The 27,161-nt window shown below is 43.0% G+C and overlaps 1 protein-coding gene across 2 annotated transcripts in view; it reads right to left on the bottom strand.

Annotated features, from left to right (window-relative positions):
• Positions 1 to 2,810: 2,810 nt before the first annotated feature.
• Positions 2,811 to 27,161, bottom strand: part of CPPED1 (calcineurin like phosphoesterase domain containing 1) — a 141,227-nt gene continuing 116,876 nt past the window's right edge. For both annotated transcript variants that reach the window (XM_008958110.5, XM_003832691.6), the window contains one exon: positions 2,811 to 4,441. In XM_008958110.5, coding sequence (XP_008956358.2) covers positions 4,212 to 4,441 — 230 coding nt within the window. In that variant the 3' untranslated portion in view covers positions 2,811 to 4,211. The remainder of the gene's footprint in view (positions 4,442 to 27,161) is intronic.

Below are 27,161 nucleotides of genomic sequence, written 5' to 3' on the forward strand. Positions count from 1 at the left end.
ATAAAAAAAATCCCTGATGTCTATTACAGAAAGCTTTTAACAGAACTTGCCTTGGCAATTTACTCCTAAATCTTCTTTTTCCCCCAGCTCAATATAATATTGCTACCTAATTTTGTGACTGCACAAAACCATTTTAGGTACCACTTGGGAATAAGTATTAAGAGTTCAAGTAAGGCTGGGTGCAGTGGCCAATGCCTGTAATCCCAACACTTTGGGAGGCCAAGGTGGAAGGATTGCTTGGGGCCAGGAGTTCAAGACCAGCCTGGGTAACAGAGCAAGACCTTCAACTCCACAAATATAAAAATAAAAAATTAGATGTGGTGACACGAGCCTATAGTCCCAGCTAATTTGGGAGGCTGAGGTGGGAAGATTGGTTGAGCCCAAGAGTTCAAGGCTGCAGTGAGCTGTGATCACACCACTGCACTCCAGCCTGGGTGATAGAGCAAGATCCTGTCTCAAAAAGAGTTCAAGTAAATGCAAATGATGTTTTGGCAACCTTTTCTCAAAAGATTCTGCATTGGAATACAGACTGTAATATTAAACTACTATGTGTATATTGTTTCTACAGTTGTATACACCGTTGTGTCTTTTACAGGTATATAAGGTCAATGGCCCTAGTCTAATTCAGGTTTAAACTAGTGCTTGCCTTGTAACTCTGCAAGGGATCAATAATCTCTTAATACTGAAAATCACAAAATAGGATAAAACGTTCTGTTGCTAATCCCATAAAGCTTACTACATTTTTTCCCCATTCTCCCCAAACTTAGGAGAAACTTGACTGAAAATGTGAGATAAAATTATTTATTGTAAAAAGTAAATGATCATCTCCCCAACCCCATTCCCAAAGTCACTTGAGCCTTTGCAATCCAATTTGAGATCACTTTAAAAAACCTTCCCCCGTAACATGTCCTTGTGTTTTTGTTTTTTCCTCCAATTAAAGTGATTAATTGGAAAGGGGAGCATTTGCCTTGAGACAGCTGGTGGTTTCCTACACCCTGTGGTGGTAACTCCAGACATGGAGCAGCTAGAGCTGCGGACAGTTACTGCTGCAGACAGGGCTGCGTCCCGTGACTCATTATGGTTCAGTTCGGTTTCTAAATCTCCCCCAGTAAAAATCCTCCCCCTGGAACCATCTGCTCTTTGGACAAGCTTCTGCCCCCTGAACCTGGTGCAATCAGGGTCTGGTCTAGGCTTTGCAGAGCTGGGAGGAAATCCCTGGGCCTCCAGCTAACGCTGTCCAAGGTGCTGAATACCGTACTCAGTGTGTTGCCACTGGCTGAGCTGGTGCAACCTTTCACCTCTGAGAAACGTTTTCCAAGACAGGACAGTGTTATGGAGCACGGACTCAAGCCTTGGGCCATCTACATCCGTTCTTTCTCCACCAAGATGAGTTAGGCGACCTTGGCCACGTGACCCCCACCTTTCTGAGCCAAAGCACTTAAAACACATAATAAACATTCAAAACCATAGCACTTAGAATCAGGAAGTCCTTTTATCGTTTTTCACAGTATAAGGCACTTATTTTTTGATATCATTCTCTTTTTTTAAAGGCAAAGGAATTACAAGTGAACACACTAGTCATGGCCCATCAGAATGATAGATGCTTATCTACAAAAACATTTCCTGACTTCTTTCTGAACCTCTTGCCTCTGGGAAATACTGCTGTTTGCTTACTTAAAAAGTGGTGAGAATTTAATATGATTCTCTCTTCCCTTTTAAAAAATTAAATTTGTATAAATATAAGGCATACAAGTGCAGTTTTGTTACACGGATATATTGCGAAGTGGTGAAGTCCAGGCCTTTCCTGCAACCAACACCAGAAAAGTGTACACTGTACCCATTAGGTAATTTCTCATCCCTTACCCTCCTCCCACCCTTCTGAGTCTCCAATGTCTGTTCCACACTCTATGTTCATGGGTACACTTTATGTAGCTCCCATTTATGAGTGAGAACATGAAGTATTCGACTTTCTAAGTTATTTCACTTAAGATAACGGCCTCCAGTTCCATCCAGGTTGCTGCAAAAGACATGGTTTCATTCTTTTTAGTGGCTGAATAGTATTCCATTATGTATACATACCACATGTTCTTTATCCAATCATCTGTTGATGGGATTCCCTTTTCTTTGCATATTCTTGGGGTACTTTTGAATCAGTTCTTTTAAGTTTTTGGGGAAGGAGATTTGGTTTCATTTTCATTACTTTCAATTATCTCCATTATCCTTCTGCAAACCCATGTGCCACAATTCAGAGCATTTTGCATATGTAAGAACAGAGTGAGAGCTCCTTTTCATTTCCCCCTGGAGGAACCCCCATCCTGGAATCGAAGCCCTCTGTTTATGATCCAAGTGTCACCACATCTCAAGTCTCAATGTGTCTGTGTGTGGTTTTTTTTTTTTTTTTTTTTTGAGACAGAGTCTTGCTCTGTTGCCCAGGCTGGAGTGCAGTGGCATGATCTTGGCTCACTGCAACCTCTGCCTCCTGAGTTCCAGCGATCTCCTGCCTCAGCCTCCCGAGTAGCTGGGATTACAGGTGTGCACCAGCATGCCTGGCTAATTTTTGTATTTTTAGTAGAGATGGAGTTTCACCATGTTGGCCAGGCTGGTCTCAAACTCCTGATCTCAGGTGATCCACCCGTCTCAGCCTCCCAAAGTGCTGGGATTACAGGCATAAGCCACTGCGCCCGGCCCAATGTGTGGTTGTTATTAGCTATGCCCTTTACCGAACTCCTTTTCTTGACCTCCTACACCTACACCTGTTGTAAAGAAACAAATACAAAACAGGATTTCAGCAAACCACTAAAAGAAGAGCGTTCTAGTTTTTTAAAAAATTTAATTTTCTTGTGGCACATAACAATGAACTCTGGTGTCACCAGCCTATTGTATAATTAACTTCTCGTCTTTTGTTCCTTATGAATTTACATATTTAATTATCTTTCCATTTAATTTCCCATGGTTTTGCTACGTTGACTAAACTCTGTAATGAGAAAGTCTTTTAATTTAATAGACTTTGCAGGTCATGTGTAACCAGCTTTGGAAATCATTTTAGGATTACTGAGTGCTGTTTCATAATGCTGTACATTTTTCCTGCCAGGATTTGGAGTACCTAGGTTATTTGTCCACCAGAACAATGGCTGTAAAGGAGAAAATTGAGCAGTGGTCAGAAGCTGCTGAGAAGATGCGGTAAAACAGGTTACATGAAAAACAATGCTGGTTTGAAATAACCTATGCGCTTTTGTCAAGGGATTTTGCATTAGTGCATTTAATCCAAGTCAGGGCCAATTCAGAGGATGTGGCTGAAGGCACCGTTTTGGCCTTTTTGTTTCTTTTGAGAGCTCTGCATACATTCCCCCTTTTCCTGTCAAAGTGGACAAAATGAAGAGTCTCATGAGTGGAGGGGCATTCTGATCCCAAGAGACCACCCATCTGTGGAGTGGCTACACAGCCAGAATGTGGATGTGAACCAACTCAGTGTGCTCCCCAGAGACTGAAGAAGCGGCGTTTTAGAGCTTTGGTTTCAGTCTCTTGGAGGAGATTTTCAGAAACGGCCAATTTATGTGCAAAGGTGACTTTTCTAGGCACCCAGGAAGGCAAATTTAAGCTCCGAGCTGTATCAACTGCATTCTGTTCCTATCATCAGAAGTCTCAGAATTGAACAGTAAATGGTGGCTACTTGGCTCCTTGTCAAAATAGGTCTGCACGGCTCTCGCAACAAGGGAGACAGCTGTTCGTTCCGCTGGAAAGGAAAGGAGATGAACTTTGTTTTGCCTAGCGTTTTGGGAATCGTGACCACAATTTAATACAATCAGGTGTAGTCTGTTTAAGGAATTATCAAAGATCATACTTGGCTGTCAGATTGGAATTGAGGTCGATAGGCAGACTTTGACCATATGCTAACCAGAATACAATCCAATTCAAAAGTGGACTTGAGAAACACAGCATTAGGAGAATTTATTCAAACATCCATGCAGAGATAGTCTGATATTTTAAAAACTGATTTCCAGGATCACTCGCTCCATTTTAAAGGAAATGCAGTTCTATTTTGAATATACTTCAGGACAGGGCCCCAGCTCTCTGATTTATGCAAAAGGACATAAATTCACAAACCTGCCTGGGCTATTTTTATATTTCAGCAAGGGGTTGTGTGCAGCTGCTGTTTCTGGCAAAATAAAAAAATAGTGCAAGTGAAAAGTGAACGGGAACGGGAAGGAGCGTCATTTTTTCTTGATCAAATCCATGAGATCGTCTTCTATTCCTTTCTCACTCAGCTCATCTAGACTGTAGTATCGGTGAACAATTTTCTCAGCGGTGACCACCACGACTCGGAGCCCGTGGGGGTCTCTGCCCAGCTGGCATCCAATGGCAGATGACACCACCATGTCGAGGTTCTGGTAGGTACCCCCGGCATTCCTGTGGTAGTGGCCTGAGAACACGACTTTGACACCTGCAGGGAAGGGAAAAAGTCATTAGGGGGCCGAGGACTTCCATTAGGTAACCTGGGGTCTCCAGCATTTTATTCTGTGAACAGTAATATATTAAATATATTATTATACCATCATGTAGAATTATCATATTAAATGTATAATATTATTCTGTATATAATCAACAAATAGAAAGTGTATGTGACGTCCAGAATCTTTGAAAGGATACTTCATATATATAATATATTATTAACATGTTTGTCATAACTTGTACAAAGACGTACTAGGGAAGAAAATGAGAGAAGGAAGATGAAGTGAATGACTTTGAGAAAAGACAAAGGAGACTGAAGAAAACAGCCTGAGTCCTATAGAAATATCCAGATGACAAAAGTTATGTATTTTAAAAATAACATTTATGGCCAGGGATGGTGGCTCATGCCTGTAATCCCAGCACTTTGGGAGGCCAAGATGGGTGGATCACTTGAGGTCAGGAGTTCGAGACCAGCCTGGCCAACATGATGAAACTCTGTCTCTACCAAAAATATAAAAAAAAAAATGACCGGGTGTGGTGGCTCACGCCTGTAATCACAGCACTTTGGGAGGCCAAGGTGGGTGGATCACAAGGTCAGGAGTTTGAGACCAGCTTGGCCAATATGGTGAAATCTCATACTAAAAAATACAAAAATTAGCTAGGCGTGGTGGCAGGTGCCTGCAGTCCCAGCTACCTGGGAGGCTGAGACAGGAGAATCACTTGAACTCGGGAGGTGGAGGTTGCAGTGAGCCAAGATCATGCCACTGCACTCTAGCCTAGGCAACAGAGCGAGACTCTGTCTCAAAAATAAACACATAAACCAACAAATAAATAAATACAAAAAAATTAGGAGGGCCTGGTGGCGGGCGTCTGTAATCCCAGCTACTCGGGAGGCTGAGGCAGGTTATCGCTTGAACCCAAGAGGCAGAGGTTGCAGTGAGCCTAGATCGTGCCACCGCACTCCAGCCTGGGCGACAAGAGCAAGACTCCATCTCAAAATAAATAAATAAAAATAATGTTTATGGCATTCTAATTAAGGTAGCAGAGCATGTCTGATATATGATCAACCCCCTCTGCTCCAAACAGCCGTAGTGGATGAAACGTAAAACAGAAAACCCAAGGACACAGGTAGGCTCAAAAACAAAACAAATAGCTCTACAGGCCAGACACAAAACAGAGAGGCAAAGTCATGAGTGGGAGTAAAATGTCACTGGGAGTTCAGCTCTTAGAAGATCATAGACACTGAAAGCATTTTCAGGGGAAAATGGGGAAAATAAATCCTGGCTCCCTGCTGGAAGAAGGGCTGTTGTGGGTGCCTCTGTTTATGGAAGGAGGCTGAAGAACGCTGCTGCTGCCTGGGGCTGGGGAAGTGGTAGGCTGGTAAATGTTTCACATGTTATTATTTTTTTTAAAGACCTGATTTGTCACATTTGTCAATTTCCATGGTGTAAATACTTCCACTGTGGCCGTGGCTGATTTCAAGTTGCCAAGGTGATGTCACTGAACCAGATGTAGAAGAGATGCCCAGTAGTGCCCATTACATATACATCAGATCTGTTTCTACCATGGAGATACAAGAGCTGCCAACAGCCTCAAGAGCATGGATGACAGCAATATTTAGCAAAAGAATTACAAAGTGATCAGTTTTGAGTATTTATTACCTTTGCTTTTTAATATAATCTATTTAATACTGAGTTTATATAATTATTAATAATGGCCACTTAACAACCAGCTCACAACATTCCTTAAAATGTAATGATTGGTCCTAATGAGTTAGTAGGAGCTGTCGCCAGTACACCACTAGGCTAAGGCTTACTGCAACCTGAGAGTCTAGGAAGGAAGGAGAGACACAGGTTCAAGTCTAGGAACTGAAATGACTTCCCCGATATTACCATGGGGCCCTAAACCACTATTAGAAGGCCTGGTCCTGAATGGGGGTGGGGGTGGAGGTAATGAAAACCACTAGAGAGAGAGAAGTTAGTCAAGAGAGAAAGAATGAGGGAAAAACAAAAAACAAAAAAAATACCCCTTACTCACATTGACCCTGAAATGAAAAATTCTGCTGCCCATGGAGAAATCACGTGGTAAAATAGTCTACAAACCCTTCAATTGGGAACACAAATTCACTCCAGATGAAATTAATTATTTAAGATTGTCTGACAAATATTTCAAATCAATGTGTTTAAGATATCAAAGGGTCCTTAATAAAGGACTAACACCCATAAAAAGATGTTATGAAACAACATAGGCATAAATTGAATGAGAACAGGAGGTAATGAACATTTAGAGATGGTGGACACAAAACATCCGTTAAAATTTAAAATAAAAACAACCCTCAATAAATGAGATAGGCCAGGCATGGTGGCTCATGCCTGTAATCCCTGTACTTTGAGAGGGTGAGGTGCAAGAATTGCTTGATGCCAGGAGTATGAGATCAGCCTGGGCAATGTAGCAAGACCCCATCTCTATAAAAAATAGTAAAATAAATGAGATCAATTCTAGACATCAATCAAAGAGGAAATTAGTGAACTGAGAGGTAAAACTGAGGAAATGATCCAGAAGACAATACAGAGACCCAGACACAAGCAATAGGAACATGCTCTTGATTTGAGTTCTCCGAATTCAAAAATTCAAAGGATAGATTAAGATCAGAAGTTTAGAGGAGCTGGTGGAGGAGAAAGGAGAAAATAATAGTGAGAAGAATTTGAAGAAATAACAGAAATTTTCCAGAAAGAAGGAAGACACAGGTCCTCAGAGAAAAAGTACTACACAGGAAACATGACAGTTAATTCCTACTGACATATGGTGCAATAAAATTGTGGTACAGCAAAGACAAAGAGAAAAACCATAGAAAGAACCACAGTAAAAACATTATAAAGAAATGATAATCATACAGATAGCAGGAATCTTAACAATAACAGATCAAAGAGTAATGCCTTCTAAATGCTGACAGCAAATAACTATGAACCTCAAATTTTATTCCTAGCTAAACTATCATTTAAGTTTGAGGGCAAAAAAAGACATGTTTGGAACATAAAAACTAAAAGTTTACCACGTCTAAATCTTCACTGAACGAATTGCTTCAGCAAAAGAAAGGATGAAATATTAAAAAATAATGATGACCAAACGCCAATATTTTGGTAAACTGAATTAACTATTGATTTTTTTAAACCTATTTTTTAATGTTAAAAGTGAAACTAAACATCAAAAATGTCAAGATAAGGAGTTTGGTGGAAACTTAAAGCATATATAAGTTATTGCCATGTTTGGAAGGGAGATAAAAATACGGAATAACCTGATACTTCGCAAGAAAAAAATGTATAGTTACCTTATTTCTTTAAAATGTTTGCGCATAGCAGTCAAACTAAACTTCATCAAAATTACCAACTTTTGTGCTCCCAAAACATTATAAAAAGTGAAAAGACAACCCATGGAATGGGCAAAAGTATTTGCAAATCATGTATCTAATAAGGGTCTAATACCCAGAAAACATAAAGAGCTTTCACAACTCAACCAAAAGACAACCCAATTAACAAGCGGGAAAGGATTTAACAGACATTTCTTCAAAGGAGATACACAAATGGCCAATAATCACATGAAAAGATGCTCAACATCATTTATCTTTAGGGAAATGCGATTAGCGACAATGAGATAACCACTTCATAGCCACTCGGATGGCTGTGATGAAAGAGATGGAAAGCAACAAGTGTTTACAGGGATTTGGAGAAATTAGAACCTTCATACAGTGCTGGTGGGAAAGTAAAATGTACAGTTCTTTTGGAAAACATTTTGGCAATTCCTCAAATGTTAAACACGTATTTACCATAATTGTGATATTTCACTCCTAAGTATGTATCTAGGAGAAATGAAAACATTTGCCCATGCAAAAACTTGTAGGTGAGTGTTCCTAGCAGCATTTTTCAAAAGAGCCTAAAATATGGAAGCAACCTAAATGTCCATCAGTTGATGATGGATAAACAAAATGTGGTCTACCCATACAATGGGATGTTATTCAACCACGAAAAGGAATAAAGTGTTGATACAAGCTGCAATGTAGATGCACCTTAAAAATATTAAGCTAAGTGAGATAAGCCACTTGCAAAAGGCCCCATCTTGTATGCTTCCATTTATATAAAATGTCCAGAATAGCTAAATCCATAGAGAAAGTAGATCAGTGGTTGCTAGGGGCTGAGGGAAGGGTGGAACGGGAGAGTGACTGCTGACAGGTGCAGGGTTTCTTTGTGGAATGGTAAAAATGGTCTGCAATTAGATCACGGTGATAGTTGCACAACCTTGTGAATATATTAAAACGACTAAATTTGATACTTCAAAAGAGTGCATTTTATGGTATGTGAATTATAGCTCAATAAAAATGCAAAAAAATTACAGGAAGAGGAGGAAGCTAAAATGATCCATATCGTAACAACGGATTAGAGTTGGAGATATCAGTGGTAATTCATGTTTAGCTTAATATCACTGTGGTTTCACATAGAAATATTTATAGATGTGTATATACATAGGCCAGTACATAGACATTCGTTTCCTTGCTCTGTCAGCTGAGAGCCCCTAGAAGTATGTACTAGCAATGAGAGCACCTAGCACTCAGATCTGGCTTCCTAGTAAGGATTCTCTAATAAAAGGAACTATGGCTCCTTGGAGAAATGGCTACCGTAGCATTGAGCAAGAAATACAGAAGATGAACCTGGAACATCTTGTGTTGCCAGAAAGGATAGTCGTGCTCAGAAACAAAAACCCTGCAACGATGGGGTATGGCAAATGGACACAGGAATCAAGTGACAGGATTCCCAATGGCCAAAGCTTAACAATCTGAGTAGTGAAATAAACTAGTGTTGAATTACAACCCACAGTATAAAAAAATCCACGAGGCGGCCAGGCACATTGACTCATGCCTGCAATCCCAGCACTTTGGGAGGCCAAGGTGAGAGGATCGCTTGAGGCCAGGAGTTCGACCAGCCTGGGCAACATAGAGAGATCCCGTCTCTACAAAACATTACAAAATTAGCAGGTGTGGTGGCTCATGCCTGTGGTCCTAGATCTCAGGAGGCTGAGGTGGGAGGATTGCTTGAGCCTGGAAGTTTGAAGCTACAGTGAGCTATGACCGTGCCATTGCATTCCAGTTTGGGTGACAGAGAGACCTTGTCTCTAAAAACAAACAAATAAAAACTTTGCAAGACCATAATAATAAACTACTGAATAAATAAATAAATGGTAGGGGGAGAAACATCTCCTACACGCAGAAGAGTAACAAATAAATGACACAGACACCCCACCCTCTATGAAGTAGGGCATCTTTCTTCATCCCTTAGGTGTGGGCTGTGCATCCTGACTTCTGTTCAAAGAGTATAGTTTAAAGAGAAGGTTAAAAAAAAAAAGAATGTATTTACAGTGAAGAAACTGGACAAACACCAAAAGTGATAAGTCACATGATTAGTATGTGCTCTTGATATGAATGTGATAGAAATGGCACTTCACCTCTGTGGTCTTCCTCTCCCAAATCCATCACCCCAGTCTAATCCAGAGAAAAACATCAGACACATTCCCAAGAGAGACACATCGTATCAAATACCTGACCAGCACTCCTCAAAACTGTCATCAAAAACAAGGAATGAGTGAGAAACTATCACAGCCAAGAGGAACCGAAGCCCATACGATGACTAAATGTAAATGATCCATGTGTTTTCATTTTTTTTAATTATTTATTTATTTTTAATATATTTTTTGAGGTGGTGTCTCACTGTGACGCCCAGGCTGAAGTACAGTGGTACGATCTCGGCTCACTGCAAACTCCGCCTCCCGGGTTCAAGTGATTCTCCTGCCTCAGCCTCCTGAGTAGCTGGGATTACAGGTGCCTGCCACCATGCCCAGCTCACTTTTGTATTTTTAGTAGAGATTGGGTTTCACCATGTTGGCCAGGCTGGTCTCAAACTCTTGACCTCAAGTGATCCACCTGCCTTGGCCTCCCGAAGTGCTGGGATTACAGGTGTGAGCCATCGCGTCTGGCTGTATTTTTAAAAGTATACTTATCCCCTGTACCATTTTCCCCATTCATTAACATATTACATCAGGACAATACATTTGTTACAATTAATGAACCAATATTGACATATTAAGATTAATTAAAGCCCATGATTAGATTCCCTTAGTTTTTTCCTAATGTCCTTTTTCTGTTCCAGGATCTGAATGATTTTTACTAGTTCCACACTGGGGAACAGGAAGGAAACAGAGATTGAGAATGGTGGTAAAGAGGGGTAAGGGAAAGAAAATGAGGAGACAAGAGAGCAAGGGGAGAGAAAAAAAAAAGGGCATGAAGGGAATATGCTGATAGCCTCTGCTTCTGGTGAGTGGGGTTCTGGGAGGCTGTAAAGACAGCTCTTGGGACTATAGCTACCTATGCTGGCAGAACTGGAGATTCACCTGTGGGCAGGTGTGGATCAGCTCAGGTGCATAAAGTACTCAGCCTTCCCTACTTAAGACAGCCACAGGTGGAGAGAAACAGCTACAGTCACGTGCAGCACATGGACGTTTTGGTCAATGATGAACGCCATATATGAAGGTGGTCCCATAAGATTATAATGCTGTATTTTCACTGTACCTTCTCTATGTCTAGATACACAAATCCCTACCATGGACGTTTTAGTCAATGATGGACGCCATATATGAAGGTGGTCCCATAAGATTATAATGCTGTATTTTCACTGTACCTTCTCTATGTCTAGATATACAAATCCTTACCATTGTGTTATGGTTGCCTGCAGTATCCAGTACAGTACCATGCTGCATGGTTTGCAGTCTAGGAGCCATGGGCTATAGCACACAGCCTAGGTGTGCAGTAGACCACACCATCTAGGTTTGTGTAAGGACACTGTGATGTCTGCAACACTACAAAATTGTGTAACAATGCATGACTGCAATTCCATCGACTTCTTATTAGAATTTGAACAGAAAGAACTCACGTTAAGGGGGCAATCTAGCAATACTGTTGCACATTTTACTGTACATTCCCTTGGCCCAAAAAAACCATTTTGGTAGACAGTTATCCTTCAGAAATCCCCAGGGAAAAGCCCAAAGATGTATCCGGGCTGTACCTGTGGACATTAATATATGGTTCAACGTGCATCACAGTACCGTTAGTAATGTTTATTTATGGAAGACCTGTTAAATGACATTATGCGCATTTTTTAAAAAGAGGTAATTTACATGTACTGGCACCAAAAGGTGCCAAATACCATTAATATGTATAGCACACTGCTGCAAAAACATCGTGTGATCCTGCATAAAATAACGTATGCCTTAGAAGGTTTGTGTGCATATACAGGCACGTGTGCCTATTTGTGTATATGTATACCTCAGAGGGTATGTGTGCATAGACATTAAACTGCTTATAGTGGTGGTTCCAGGTGAGGGGTGTGGGGTGGGATTAGTGAGAGGCGCATCATTCTCTCTTATTACAGTAGTGTAATGCTTCCAATGATCATGAATTCATCTGGTGATTGGGAATGAAATCCCAGCACTTTTGGAGGCCGAGGTGGGCAGATCAGTTGAGGTCAGGAGTTCGAGAACAGCCTGGCCAAGATGGCAAAACCCCATCTCTACTAAAAATACAAAAACTAGCCAGGCGTGGTGGCAGGCGCCCGTAATCCTAGCTACTTGGGAGGCTGAGGCAGAAGAATCGCTTGAACTCGGGAGGCGGAGGTTGCAGTGAGCTGAGATTGTGCCACTGCACTCCAGCCTGGCTGAGAGCAAGACCCTGTCTCAAAAGAAAAGAAAAAAGAAAAGAGAAAAAAAAGAAAAAGAAACATTAGGGCAACATGAACAGGGCAGGGTGGCGTGACAGATGCAGCCACTGCCACTCCAGGGCACAAACTGTGCAGTTCTCAGGTTGCAGCTGGGACTGCTGGGTTGGGCGCCCGATGGGTCCTTGCCATAAATAGACAACTGAAAGGCTCCAATCGTACAGACTGGAGGGGTGGTGGAAATGACTGCCTCCTCTGTGGCTTTCCTGGGGTTTCAAAGCCAGTCTGTAGCTCAAATGGGACCGCGTAAGATCAGCCCTGCCTGGGGGAACGCTGAACGGCTGGACAGAAAGCACTTAGCATTATTATTTCTTTGCATGCTAAATTATGTTTATGAGATTTGGCTCTTCATGCCTAACTCATAGTTGCAAACTGTACTGTTCTGGAAAGAATGTCTGGCAATTTTGAAAGAAGCTTGCATTAGCCATAATTAGCTGTAAAAACTCATCTATGTTTAAGTTTCACACCATATTGAGTGGCATTAACAGAGAGGGGAGCATTTAACGGTGATTGTTCAAGTGCCCAGAGGACCTCTCAGAGCGGGTCTCCCTAGACCCGTGGACAGCTGTGCCTCCCTGTAATATGCATGTCCTCTCCATCTGCCCCTCAGGGCTCACCCATTATTGTTAACGTCCGAAGTCACAGAAAATGTGACCAAACGAGGATTCTTAGAGTAGCAAAGATGCTGCAAGAGGACTAGCAATAAAGATGAGGCCGGGTGCGGTGGCTCCCACTTGTAATCCCAGCATTTTGGGAGGCCGAGGTAAGAGGATCGCTTGGGGCCAGGAGTTTGAGACCAGCCTCGGCAACATCGTAAGACCCTGTCTCTACAAAAAATTTATCAAATCAGCCAGGCATGGAGGTGCATGCCTGTAGTTCCAGCTACTCGGGAGGCTGAGAAGGGAGGATTGCTTGAGCTCAGGAGTTGGAGGTTGCAGTGGGCTATGGTTGCACCACTGCACTCCAGCTTGGGCAACAGAGCAAGACCCTGTCTCAAAATAATAATAATAATAAATAATAACTAAAGATGAGAGAAACTACTAGTGAGCAAAGCAGTTGTGTTCAAAAGCTTCTCCTTCGGGTAAAAGAGATTTCTCCCCCAATTCCAATGAGGAACTTGGCCTTCTGGGGTCCTGCATGAAAAAAAATCAAGCAATGACTATGTGATGAGTTTACAAAGAGACGGCCAGGCAGGGGACGAAAGTCTGTCTCAGAAGTAGGAAGATGTGACTAACTCCGTCCTCCTGGGTTCTGCTGCTGAGTTCAAGGCTCTGGCATGTTCCTGGCTGGCTCAAGGAGTCTGAAACGAGGAATGAGATGTTGAGCTGGAAAATGGGGGAAACACTTCTTGGGTTGGAGCCAGGTCCAGAAGAAGCCTGGTGAGTTTCCAGACGTGGGGGTTTCTGAGTCTATTTCTCAGCTCCAGGGAGGCCCGGAAGTTCTGAACCCAAAATATTTTTCCTAGTTCCACCTCCAGTAAGGGCAACCACTCCCGGTGGAGTGAAAGGAGGCGGGGCCTGGAAGGGGGTGGCACAGCAGCGGGGCACTCTGTATCCTTCATCCTGTTTTACTGAATCCTCCCAATGCACCTCTGTCCTAGGGACTCACATCGTCTCCATTTTACAGATGAGAAAACTGAGGCCCAGAGAAGTTAAGAAACAAACACGAAGCCACACAGCTAGACAACAGGGCATCCAGGATCGGAACTCAGGGTACTCAGACATCAGAGCCCATTCTGCTTTGGGACCTTGGACCCATTACTGACCTCTGTGAGTTGGCATTTCCTCTTTTGTACCATGAATAAAAATGACAGCCCATATCATGGGTGGCAGAGGTCTAACGGGGAGCATGGGTGTCAGTACCAAGCTCCTCATCGCCCCACCCAGGAGGCTTTCTCCAGGGCAGGGCCAGCTTCTCTCTGCTGGAGGGGGGCACACAGCATGGCAGTCCAGCTCTGCAACACGCAGCCTCTCTCTGAGTTATAATCCTGTCCCTTTCATGCCGACAGGCCACAAGGACCTATAAGAAGTTTTACCCATCTCAGCTTTCTATTAGCTTTTGATAGGGAAGTATTGATTCACAACTCGATGGAGGTAAGGAATGTATTAATAAATCTTGGTTTCCCTGACGGGGGATTGATTTTAGTGATGTTTTCAAGAGCTGGGCAGAATTTCCACTCAGCCTGGGCATCAGTCATCTGTGGCTGACATGCCTCTATGGTTCCTTAATTGAGTATTATGTATAGATTGTTTTTGAATTATGAACTGCTGTAAGGAGATGACAGGCATCTTTTGAAATTACTGCCAGAAGAATTTCCAGCAAAGGCAGCCACTGCATCAACAGAGGATGATTTCTGTGGCATTAGCTTCATATGTTTTTTTTCTCCACGGTATCAAGTCATGAAGATGCTATAAAAGCTATTTTTAAGCTATCTTGATTCAAGTTCATTTCAAATCAATCAGAGGATTGGGACACAGTCACTGTATAATGTAATATTCTAATATTGGAAACCTGCTTCAAATCAATCAGGAAATTGAGATGCAACCCAGTACAATTCTGATACTAAACACCGGACTTCTTTAATGCCTTGGTGTTGGGGCTGAGACCTGGAAAGTGTAAACACACTCCAATTGGACAGCCTTTACTTTTATCCTGCATGAGACTATATTTGTGAAAATGTGATCCAGCTTTACGTTGCCAGCTATAACAGTGAAAACTGCATTGCAAACCATCACTCACACTGAATTTATTCTGCCTCAGTGGTAGGGAAAAATGTGACACAAATAAAACAGAGGGAGAGAAATGCAAAGTTAAAAAAGGTTGGGTGTGAATGTACAGAAAGTAGGTATAAATAATCCCTCCTGCCGGTAAAGAATTTCCTTAGCAGGCTTTGAGATAAGAGATTCTGGCCAGGGGGCAAAGAGGAAGCGACAGATGTTTCTTAAGTGGGTTTGGGAGGTGCAGATTGGGAATATGAAGTCGTGGTTACGCCCCACCTGACTCATTCAGGAAGAGGTTCTTCACTTTTCGTTGTCAATTGGGGAATTCTAGATTCCAGCATATTTGCTCACTCTCATCAGAATTTCCCTGGTATATATCTTCCCCAGTGACCCAATGCCTGTGGCCCAGGACTGCCAGGGGACATGGTGGAAGGGATCTGGGTAAGGTGGGAGGCTGCTTCTTCAGTTAGCTTGAGACAATAAACATTTGTTGAGCTCCCTCTTGGTGCCAGGTATTAAGGAGTGTGGTGGGATCAACCATTCCCAGCCATCAACAACTCGAGGTCTATAGCCAGGCAGTCAGAGAAAGAGCTACTCATAACAAAATGCAGAAATCGACATCACTCAGCAGCGTTTTATTCGCTGGACATCTACGACCTGCATTTTGCACCTGCATCATCTCACTCAAGCCTAATGAGGACGCTGACCAGGAAGATATCATCCCCTTTTGCAGATGAGGGAATGAGGCACAGACAGGTTAAGTGACTTGCCTGGATTCACACAGCTTAGATGTATACTTGGATAAGGCCAATTCAGAAGCACAGGCTCTGTCCACCATCTCAGAGGTGTAAAGTGCCAAAGATCACCGTGCCATAGGCCCTGTAAGAAGGCTTCCTGGAGGGGGTGGCTCTGACCTAAACACATCCTTAATTTCTCCTAGTTCTCTGCTCATGTCTGACCTGAGGCCTGAGGGGGCATCATATTATGGTGGTAATAATAATAATAATGATGACAATAATATTTATGGAGTGTTCATTATCTGTCTAGACATTGTTCTAGGCACTTCACTTGTTTTTAGCTCATTTAATTCCCACAATTCCTCCATGAAGGAGGCATGGTTATTACCTGTGATTTTATTATACGATTTAGAGATGTCCAGTAGTTTGCCTAACTCAGCCTGTAAGTGTTGAGGCAGGATCTGAACCCAGGAGTCTGTCCCCAGAGTCAGCACTAAAACACCTGCCAAGTAGAGGTAAAGACACATCAGGTGACGGGAATATCACGAGCGAGTGAAGAGAGTCAAGTGTGTCTAGGAAGCAGCAGGCACCAAACGTAAAGGCTTCTGCAGACTGGCACCTGCTGGGCATCCGAATTTCCTCTTCAGCATTTTTAATCCTTCTGACACCCAACATCAAGAAACTCCTGCACATTTCCCAGAGGACACGACTGAAGGTCAGCTGGTGGGTGGTACCAGAATTCCAGTTCAGATTCTGGCTTGGCTAGAGGATAGGCGAGGGCGGGGAAAGGCGGGGCCAGAGGGCTGCATGGGGCTATAGACTGGCTGAAATGGAATGACTTACAAAAAATTCCAAGGTTGGCTGGGCGCGGTGGCTTATGCCTGTAATCCCAGCACTTTGGGAGGCCGAGGCGTGCAGATCACTTGAGGCTAGGAGTTTGAGACCAGCCTGGCCAACATGGCAAAACCCTGTCTCTACTAAAAATACAGAAATGTGGATGTGGATGTGGTGGTGGGCGTCAGTAATCCCAGCTACTGGGGAGGCTGAGGCACGAGAATCACTTGAACCTGGGAGGCAGAGGCTGCAGTGAGCTGACCTCGTGCCACTGCACTCCAGTTTGGTGGCAGAGCGAGACTCTGTCTCAAAAAAAGAAAAAAGAAAGTGCCACGGTCGTGTATGTGTCTCCCTTCTCGTGGTAAGCATCAAAGCAACCCATCACTTCCAGCTTCAGCCTTTCATTGATTCAAACCCTCTCATCCCCAAATCCTGTTAACTAGCATGGCATCTTAAAGACATTTTCATGGAACTTCTGGAACTTAATTGACCTGGGTCAGCAAACATTTTCCAGAAAGTTCTGGATAGTAAATATTTTAGCCTTTGTGGGCCATGTGGTCTCTGTCACGACTACTCAACTCTGCCTTCCTTTGTAGCAAGAAAACAGCCATAGAAAGTATAAAGCTTGTGGGCATGGCTGTGATCCAATAAAACTTTATTTACAAAAATAGGAGGAAGGCCACCCTCACTAATAAAGCATACCATTAAAAAGAATACACTTGGGTAAAGTTCAGCCAAGAGTTCTTGATTCTTCAAAAGTCTCAAAGTTTCTGTGCTTCTCAAAAATAAAAATCAAAAAACAGTGACAACAAAGGAAAGAGTAATTTGTAGTTTCATTTATAAAACCATGAATTCCATTTCAAATAAGGGAGGCAAGTGAATTGTGCTAGTGAACACAAAAAAGGTCAACTATTCTATAAGTAAGAGCATCTGTCCTGACGGTCAGAAAGAGACTTCTATATCTACTTTAAAAGTGTCCACATCCTTCCATCTAAAAAAGTAACTCAGATCTAATTCAACTGTTTTGGCCATTATAGGTACCTTGCATTTCCACAGAAATTTTACAATCAGTATGCTGATTTTTACAAATAATAAAACTGCTATAATTTTGATTGGGATTTTGTTGAATCTATCGCTCAATCGGGGGGGAAATGCCATATTAACATTGGCCCTGTAATCCATGAACATGGTCTACCTTTCCATTTACTCAGGTCTTTTAAAATTACCTTCAGCAATGTTTTGTAAAGGTAGAGGTCTTGGACATCCTTTGTTATTCCTAGGTATTTCATGTTTTATGGTGTTATTGTAAATTGAATTATTTTTGTAATTTCACTTAACAATTGCTTGCTGATAGTATATAAAAATACAATTATTTTTGTCTATTAACCTTGTATCCTGAGACCTTGCTAAATTCATTTATTCATTCTAGCAATTATTTTGTAGATTCCTGGGATTTTCTAAGTTAAAAAAAATCGTATCATCTGCAAATAGGCCATTTTACTTCCTATCTTTATGTTTCTTATTTCTTTCTCTTGCTTTTTGCAATAGTTAGGATCTCCAATACAATGTTTAAAAGTATTGGTGAAAATACTCTTTTTCTTGTTGGTTATAAATTTAGTTTTCATATTCCTATGTTTTAGACTTTTGATATGACTGCTAAATTATTCTTCAGAAAAACATAATCAATTTAAATACCCAACAAGGATTTGAGAGTTTGATCAATGAAAGCTCATTCTTTGGTGATCTCACAAAAGCCTTGCAAAGATTAAAAGGGAAACTCCTCAGGAGGACCTAAAGTAAATATTTGTTTAGCCAGAACTTCTGAGTAACTGCTATCCTCCCCATTCGTTTTTCATGCTGGATAATCCTTTTCATCTTCCTCTGAACAAAGCAGGTTCACGGACTTACTATGGTTGGACGTGTGTGTAAAGAGTAGGTGGATATTCTTTTTACTATTCCTTTTCTTGCATCTTTTCTGTAAGCTTGAAAATATTTCCAAATAAAATGTAAAACAAAAACAATGCATACTTGTTAAATTAAACCCAAATGTTGTAAAAATACAGAATATCAAACAAAAGAAAGTGGGAGGAGGGAAATTTCTTGAAATCCCTATTCCTGTTTTAGGAGTTTAGTGTGTATTTTCCAGATAATTTAAATGTGTATACTACTATACATGTTAGATATAGATCTAAAGAAACATATATACATACACAAAATTTCACAAAAATGGAATAGGCTACATACAGATTTGCAACTTGCTTTTATATATTCGACAATGTATCTTTTACTTATTCCATTCAGGATATGCTGCCCTATTTTAGAGCTACTCACTAACATCCTGAAAACTGTATTTCTGATGTTGGGGCTCAGAAATGGTACCCCAAAACATGGCACTTTGACACGCTGAACTAAAGCAGCAGCCTCAAGGTCTCTCTGACCTTCCCTCCCCAGGAGCAGTGACAGACTGTCTCTGGAATTTCCTTATCTGACTAAGGAGATGTCTTTCTAAAAGAAATGCAATTATCTTAAGAATCCCTCCCTAGGAATCTCATCAAATAACCGAGAAAGATTAGCTAATGGAAAAGAGAAGAGACTAAAAGTCATCACCATGCCCAGACAGACTTTTCTTCCATTCTTCTGAGAGTAGCTCCAAGAGATTACCTGGGAGACTTTATCTACATAATAAGACAACCTTTGTTCACAATGCAGTTCTGCCTCTTACCTTCCCATAACTTACTGGTCCCATTCAGTTTCCTAAAAGAATCATTTACAAGGTAATGTCTGCTTCCTAGGCCCATTCAATTCCCCTAAAAATCATTTATGACTGCTCAAAATTGCCTGCATTTCTCCCATCTCCCTCTCCCCTATGAAGAGGGTATATAAGCTTCAACCATTTGCCCCGAGTCTTATATATTGTATGGCTCTCAAGTTCAGCACATTAATAAATCTGTATGCATTTTTTCCTGTTCACCTGTTTATTGTCAGTTCATTTCGACAGTGAACCTTCAGAAGGTGGAACAAAAGCTTTCCCTCTGCCCCCAAACTGCTATGTAAAATCTAGGTTGCCGGATGATCATTCTGTATCTTAATAATAAAAATACTGTAAACTGGGAGGTCAGGAGAGTTCAGAGCCTTTCAGCCCTCTAAGGACTACTCACATGCATGGGGACACACATAGTTACTACAGCTTCTCAGAGAGCATCCAGATTCAGGGGGCAGAGACAGCCCCCAGGGAAGAAGGAGTCTTGTCTGCACAGCCCCTCTGATCTGGGTCTTGGGGGAGAAGCCCAACTACTCCTGCTTGCTGTATCATCAGCATGAGAAGAGAGACACTCTCAGGTTACGGAGTGCCTAAGCCAAGCAGCTCTGCCCCTGTGAGACCTGGGGTGGGCTGTAGGGGCAATATCTCCTTCTGGAGCTAAGCCTCTCAAAGATTTCACTGTGATGGGTCCACGTGCTCCTGGGCTGAACCCTGCTGGAAACCTGGGTTCAAGCCTCATCTCCTCTTATGCATATGACATTAACACCTATACACTTGGTCATTTCAGGCATTTGTTCACATGTCTGGTCCATGTGATATAAAGCATCTGGTTTATCTTAGGATTCATAGCCTCCTCTTGAGATTCTCTTCCTCTTTCTTTCTTTTTAATGTTTTGCTTGGGTAGGAAGCAATGGCCCAGTTGTCAAAATGACCTTTACCTAAAGCCAGCTCATACTCTAAAACGTGAAGAGATTTCTTTGCTTTAAGGATTCCTCCCCCCACCCCCATTTCCCCCCCTAAAGAATAGCCATGCGTTATTATTTCAATGTGCCCCCCAAAGTTTAAGTGTTATAAACTTAATCCCCAGGGTAACAGCGTTGGGAGGTGGACCTTTAAGAGATGATTAGGTCACGGGGGCTCTGCCCTCATGAATGCATTAATGCTGTTATCGGAGAAGTGGCTTCCTGATTTTAAAAAAAGGATGAATTTGGCCAGGCCCCTTTCCTCCTCACTCTTGCCAGGGACGCCCCAACAAGAAGGCCCTCACCAGATATAGCCCCTTGACCTTGGACTTCCCAACCCCCAGAACTGTAAAAAATCAATCTCTGTTCTTTATAAATTACCCAGGCTCAGGTATTCTGTTATAGCAGCACAAAACGAACTAAGACACCATGTAAATTATACTTTTCGTACCTCACCTGATTAATGATCCACAAAAATTATATTCTTCCCTTTTCGAAGCTCCTCTTAATTAAAACTAAGAATGTGGGAGATGGGGATGGCACAGAAGTGGCCTAGAAAACACCTAGGGCTGTGCATTCTCGGCTTCATCAGGATGTAAGTAGTTCTGCAGCAAAAGGTTTGAGAAAGAGTGGATGGAAGAGGTTCAGTGGTCACAGTCATCACACCAACACCTGGAGGCAGCTGAGGGGGGCCCACATTCCTGTTCATAAAATGACGTTTCCCACTTCCACCCACCGCATCTGCATCCCACTTAGAATCAGAAGGGGCATGGGGATGTGCTCTCACACTCCAGGGCAAAGAGCAGTATTGGGAAATAATTACTCTCCAGGGGCTGGAGGTGGCTGGCTGCCCACTTGAGTCCACAGCCTTGAGAGTGTGATTACAGCATAGCATCACTTCCCTATCCTGGACTCGAGGATTAGTTATGCTCCTCCAACCCCCAGACTCACTGCCGTTTATTACTTTTTTGAGACAGTGCCTCTCTCGGTCGCCTATGTTGGAGTGCAGTGGCGCGATCTTGACTCACTGCAACTTGCGTATCCTGGGTTCAAACAGTTCTCCCTGCCTCAGCCTCCCGAGTAGCTGAGATTACAGGTTCCCGCTACCATGCCCAGCTAATTTTTGTATCTTTAGTAGAGACAGGATTTTACGATGTTGGCCAGGCTGATCTCAAACTCCTGAACTCAGGTGATCGACCCACTTTGGTCTCCCAAAAGTGCTGAGATTACAGACACGAGCCACCGCGCCCAGCCCCTTTATTACTTTTCTACATGGGGGGCTATGCTCAACTTTTTATTTTTTCCCCTTCCTGATGACTTACAGATTCAAAACCTGTAGAATATGCAAGAGGAGGGGTGTATTTTTTTAATACTAATATTTGGTTGCCAGAAAAGCAGTGGCAGCCTGGGGTGGGAGCTAGGGGTTGGGAGACTCAGGCGTGAACCTCAGTTCTGCTGTCGCTGAGCTGTGTAGGTGTGGCATGGGCAGCAACATATCTGAACTCCTCATTTGGAAGGCAAGACTAGTATCAACCACCCCCAGGGCCACTGGGAAGATAAGTGAGAATCAGGGACACGCCCTGGGTGGCACAGCAGGAAGCTGCGTGTCTTGTACTCAGGCAGCACTCAATAATTATACTTTCCTCTCATCCTTCTCTAAGTATCTGATCAGAAGATCTTTTTCTTTTCATTTGCACAAATTACATCTTTCTCACTATTCATAATTTCCTCTTTATTTTTAAAAGAAGATGGCAGCTTGCGTGTGAAATGGAGCGTGGGGCACACATTAAGGTTTCAATCCAGAATGGACAATTTTCTAGATTTCCATGCTCTATCTTAAACACAGCTGTCAGGACAAGAGGCTCATTAAAAAGATTGTTTTGACTGACAGAATGTTCATGTATCAAATTGGAAATCCATCCAAAAATACTCGAGGGAGGTAGACAGACGTGGCGGCCAGCCACGGAAGGAAAATGTTTTGCAGAATTTGTTCAAGATGAAATTTGCTAGGGAGAAAGTGCCCTGCCTCTGACTTGAGCCAGGGAAAGCCAAGAAGTGGGTACTGCATCCATCAAAACGTGAGGACCTTGGGTAAGTCAGATTCCGTTTGAATAACTGGGCCAAGAAAAATTCTGATCAGGTGATGATCCCTTAAAGAACACACATTAACTAAATTTGTGCACTTTCCCTTACCCCTGGGCTTCGAGGCACTTCCTCCTCCAGTTAACAGCTTATTCTTCCTGCATACATCTCCGGCTTCCACAAGCCCTTTCAATGGTGGCCTTCCCCAAGCTCTGTCCATTCCCCTTCTCTCGTCCCTTTCCCTCTCACTGATGACCACCGGTTCTGTTATAACCTGAACCAACTCCACCTGCCAAAAATTCAGAATCATTTCCCAGCCAACAATCGGTTCCTAGGCTTCGTGGATCTCTCTTCTGGACATCCTTGCAAGCTCTGCAAACTCAACCCACTTACTTTTTTTGCCCCAATGACTGCCCCTCCTCGTGTGGGTTTAACTGGAGCACCATGCAGTCATCCAACCCAGGCATGCAGGAGTCACCCTGAGACTCCCTTCCTCCGCCTGGTCCATGCGTCCTGTTGACCTGTCTGCCTGAACACGCTTACCCCCATCTCCTCTCCATCCTCAGTGTGATCTTCCTGGTTGCCTGATCTCCTGTATGATATTCAGCTGTCAGTGGCTATGGTGGCTTAAAAAAGTAAAGGCTGTATTTGTGCTTAACTATGATTTATCTACCCCATAAAAAGAGGAGGTGAGCAGTCCAGGGAGGGTGCAGCCTCTCCAGGATTTCAATTAAGGATCCAGCCTCCTTCCATCTTTCTGTTTTGCCTTCCTCAGTTTGTAGCTTCTATCCTCAAGATAGCAAGATGGCTGCAGGGCTTCCGGGCACTAGGTCCAAGTTTCAAGGGGGAAGAAGAGGTAAGGGCCAACAAAAAGCCTTTCTGGAAGCCCCACTTGCTAAACCCCTGAACCTAGGTCATGCAGCCACACACAGCTGCATGGGGGTCTGGAGAAGGAATGTTTCAGCCTGCAATGCTAGTGCCCTGAACAAAACCTGCTCTGTTAGGAAGGAACGCAGAGAAAATGCATCCGGGTAAACTGAGTAGAGCCATCTTTCTAAAATGCAAAACCAGGGCACAGTGGCTCATGCCTGTAATCCCAGCACTTTGGGAGGCTGAGGTTGGAGGATCACCTAAGCCCAGGAGTTTGGGACCAGCCTGGGCAAAAAAATGAGACCCCATCTCTACAATTTCTTTTTTAAAGCAAAACCACTTGGGCCACTTCGTCAAGTAAAATTTGAGGGTTCTCCATCACCTTAGGATCCTGATCAAACACAATGTCTCCATTTGAGCCTACTCCAGTCACTGAGCAACTCCAGCGCCAGTGCCAGTACAGGACGAGCTATTTTGTGGCTCCAGCTTCTGCCCATGTTGTGCCCTTTTTCTGCCCAGGTCTGCCTGATGTGCTCTTATTCATCCTTCAAGACCCTGCTCATTCGTTTCCTCCAATGGGAAAACATCCCTGGTGAAGGTGCACGGGGCTGCTGCTTCTTCATCCTCTCCCTTGCAAATTCTTTTACTTTTGCCCTGATTTCTGGCTCCCACCTTGGTTTCCCCTACTGGTCTATGAGCTCCTTAAGGGCAGAGGCCACGTGTGTTTAACTGAATACTCATCCCCAGGATGAATAGCAGAGAGCGGCCGCTCTGTGACTGCTGGATAAATGAATGAATGGAGAGATGGATGGATGGATGGACAGTGGATGAATAAATGAAACTTGTGGCAACTCAGAAGCTATACTTTAGTAGGTATCCTGGAGGAGAAACCCAAATCTCCCCTTCGTTGATACTATCAAAGGGAAGGGAGAGTTCCCGTATTTCCTGATTTTACAAAAGAACTGCCATGTTCCTTACAGAAGGAGGCCTTACTCACGAGAGGGTGGAAACTGGAGACAGTGGAACGAGCACCGACTCTGGATCCTGTCTGTTACTTAAATGTCAAATGACAAGCGACTGCACCTCGCTGTACATTGTTTCCTCAATTTTAAAAAGGGGACAATAATAGATCACTCAGCCAGGCGCGGTGGCTCACGCCTGCAATCCCAGCACTTTGGGAGGCTGAGTGGACAGATCACCTGAGGTCAGGAGTTTGAGACCAGCCTGGCCAACACGGTGAAACCCCATCTCTACCAAAAATACAAAAATTAGCCAGGTGTGGTGGTGGCCACCTGTAATCCCAGCTACTCAGGAGGCTGAGGCAAGAGAATTGCTTGAACCCAGGAGGCGGAGGTTGCAGTGAGCCGAGATCATGCCACTGCACTCCAGCCTGGGTGACAGAGCGAGATTTCATCTCAAAAAAATAAATAAAAGAATAAAATGATAATAATAGCAATAATAATAGCCTCACGAGGCTGTTATGAGTTTCAGACGTAATGCGTTTAAACCCCTGGCACACTGACTATTGCATGCCAGGGACCTGATGCTTCTTGGGACTGTGTTTGAAACATAGTGTGGACAAGGACATTTTTCTTCCTTGCCTTTGGAGACAGTGCTGGTTGCCTCTCACTATCCACACCCTCCCTTTTCCTCCTGATTTTGTTCTGGGCAATGTCCTCCTCAGGGAGGCCACCAGCTTCATTCCCCAAACCAGGATGGATGCAGCTGTGACAATTCTCCTACCACGGCCAGCCAGGGTCTGGGCAGGAGCCCAGGTCTGGATATGGAGATTTGGGAGGAAACCACGGGGCTGTCTGAGAAAGGTTATGTTTCTTTTAAAAAGTCCCCCTTTCTTCCTCTGGGGTTGTCAATGTGAATGAATGTGACGTGCAGAAGTGCATCAGCCAGCTGAGAAGTCCAGCCTAAGGAATGGGTCATGACAGGGAGAAGCACAGCGGGTGTGCAGAGAGATCCTGCTCATGCATTCAGCCAGGCCAAGTGCCTGAGCCACCCGTGGCCCTCTGTCCACACAGAGAACTTCCTTATTCTCTGAGCTGGGGTGATGGGAGTTTCCTGTTCTGTACAGCCCAAAGGAACTGATGCTATTGATATATCCTATACTTGTTAGAACAGTCACTCTCCTTTTGGGGTGGCCAGTAATCCATTTGTTTTGAAGATTGCTTGTTTATTAATTGTATATATATATATATATATATACATTTTTTGAGATGGGGTCTTGCTATGTTGCCCAGGCTGGTCATGAACTCCTGGGCTCAAGTGATCTTCCTCCCTCAGCTTCCCCAGTAGCTGGGACTACAGGCATGAGCCACCACGTCCAAGAATCCATTTGTGAACAAACACTATGTAAGTTGGCCTTTGGAAACTCCTACAAAATAACAGAGTTCCCCTGCTGTCCAAGAGGTCGCAGAGGGTTTGTCAGGGTGGGATTCAGTGAGACTCCATTAGAATACAGTTTTGTCAATAAACTTCTTGTATCGTTTCTATTCCTGTGAAATTGCTTTCCTAACCCTCTTGCCTTCAGTAGGACCAAGGCATGCACAGGTCCAAAGGTAGTGAGTGCTGTGGCACATTCCTCATCAGAGAGGGGAGGATGCTGGGATGGGAAAGGTGGCTTAGTAACCCTGGCCCATGTCTGTATGACAACTTGGAGGCAATTTGGAAATGAGAACCAGATGACAGACATGAGAGGCAGAGTGTCAGTTACTAAAACACCCAAAATGTTGGGAACTGAAAACAAAGACAATCTCTTCCTCCCTTTGATTTAGATTGTGACCTTTTACTTGTGGCTGAAGAGATTTAAGTGCAGAAAATGTAAAGTGGCATAATTTTTTTTTGAAAAGAACTGATGGCTCTGTAACTATGATCCTTAAATATAAACATCAGTGGTGACTGATTCAGTACGTACACCAGGGGTTGGAAACTAAAGCCCATTGCCCGCTTTCTGATGGGGCCTGTGAGCTAAGAATGCTTCTTCCATTTCTATCATAAATGGCTGCATTTAGGATGTAAGTACTTGTATCATAACCTCAATTTTGCCTCTTGTCCCACAAAACCTAAACTATTTAATCATGCTCTTTACAGAAACCGTTTGCCAACTCTTGACCTATACTCACTCCACTACAGGCATCCTTCTTATAATATTATTATTTTTTCATGTTTTGAGAAATTTAAAAGATACAGTGACTACAAAAGAATAATGTAACATTCGTAATGCCACCACCCAGAGATAATAAATATTAACATCTTGTAAGATCTGTTTTTACATTTTTTAAAAAAAGAAATGAAATATTACAATGATATCCCAAGTCCCCTTTAACTGCTCCCCACTGCACCAGAGGGTCTTAGTTTTACTTTTAAGCAATGTGCACCTTCTTGGGATAGGGCTTGGCCAGGGATTTGGCCATAGTGTCAGTGACCTCAACAAGATTAAGAATGGTTATTCCTAGGCCAGGCACACCTGCAATCCCAGCACTTTGGGAGGCTGACGTGGGCAGATCACTTGACATCAGGAATTTGAGACCAGCCTGGCCAACATGGTGAAACCCCATCTCTACTAAAAATATAAAAACTAGCTAGGCGTGGTGGCGGGCACCTATAATCCCAGCTACTCGGAAGGCTGAGGTTGCAGTAAGCAAGAAAATGGTTATTCCACAACCCCGACTGGAATAGAGGAAAGAGAGGCACCAGGTCACAATACTCCTGTGTATTGATGGATTAATCACATAAAAAAGCTTTCTCTGGGCTTGGCATAGAGTAGGCAATCCCCAAATTTATACTCAATTAATTGAACAGATGCCCCAAAAGCAGGCACTTAACTGAGTGATTTTATGAAGACAGTAATAACGTAAACATTTTATAAATTAAAGGAATAACAACAACAAAAGAATGAAGGAAGAAGGAGGGAAGGAAGA

The sequence above is a fragment of the Pan paniscus genome, chromosome 18, assembly GCF_029289425.2.
Source record: "Pan paniscus chromosome 18, NHGRI_mPanPan1-v2.0_pri, whole genome shotgun sequence".
NCBI classification, from domain to species: domain Eukaryota; kingdom Metazoa; phylum Chordata; class Mammalia; order Primates; family Hominidae; genus Pan; species Pan paniscus.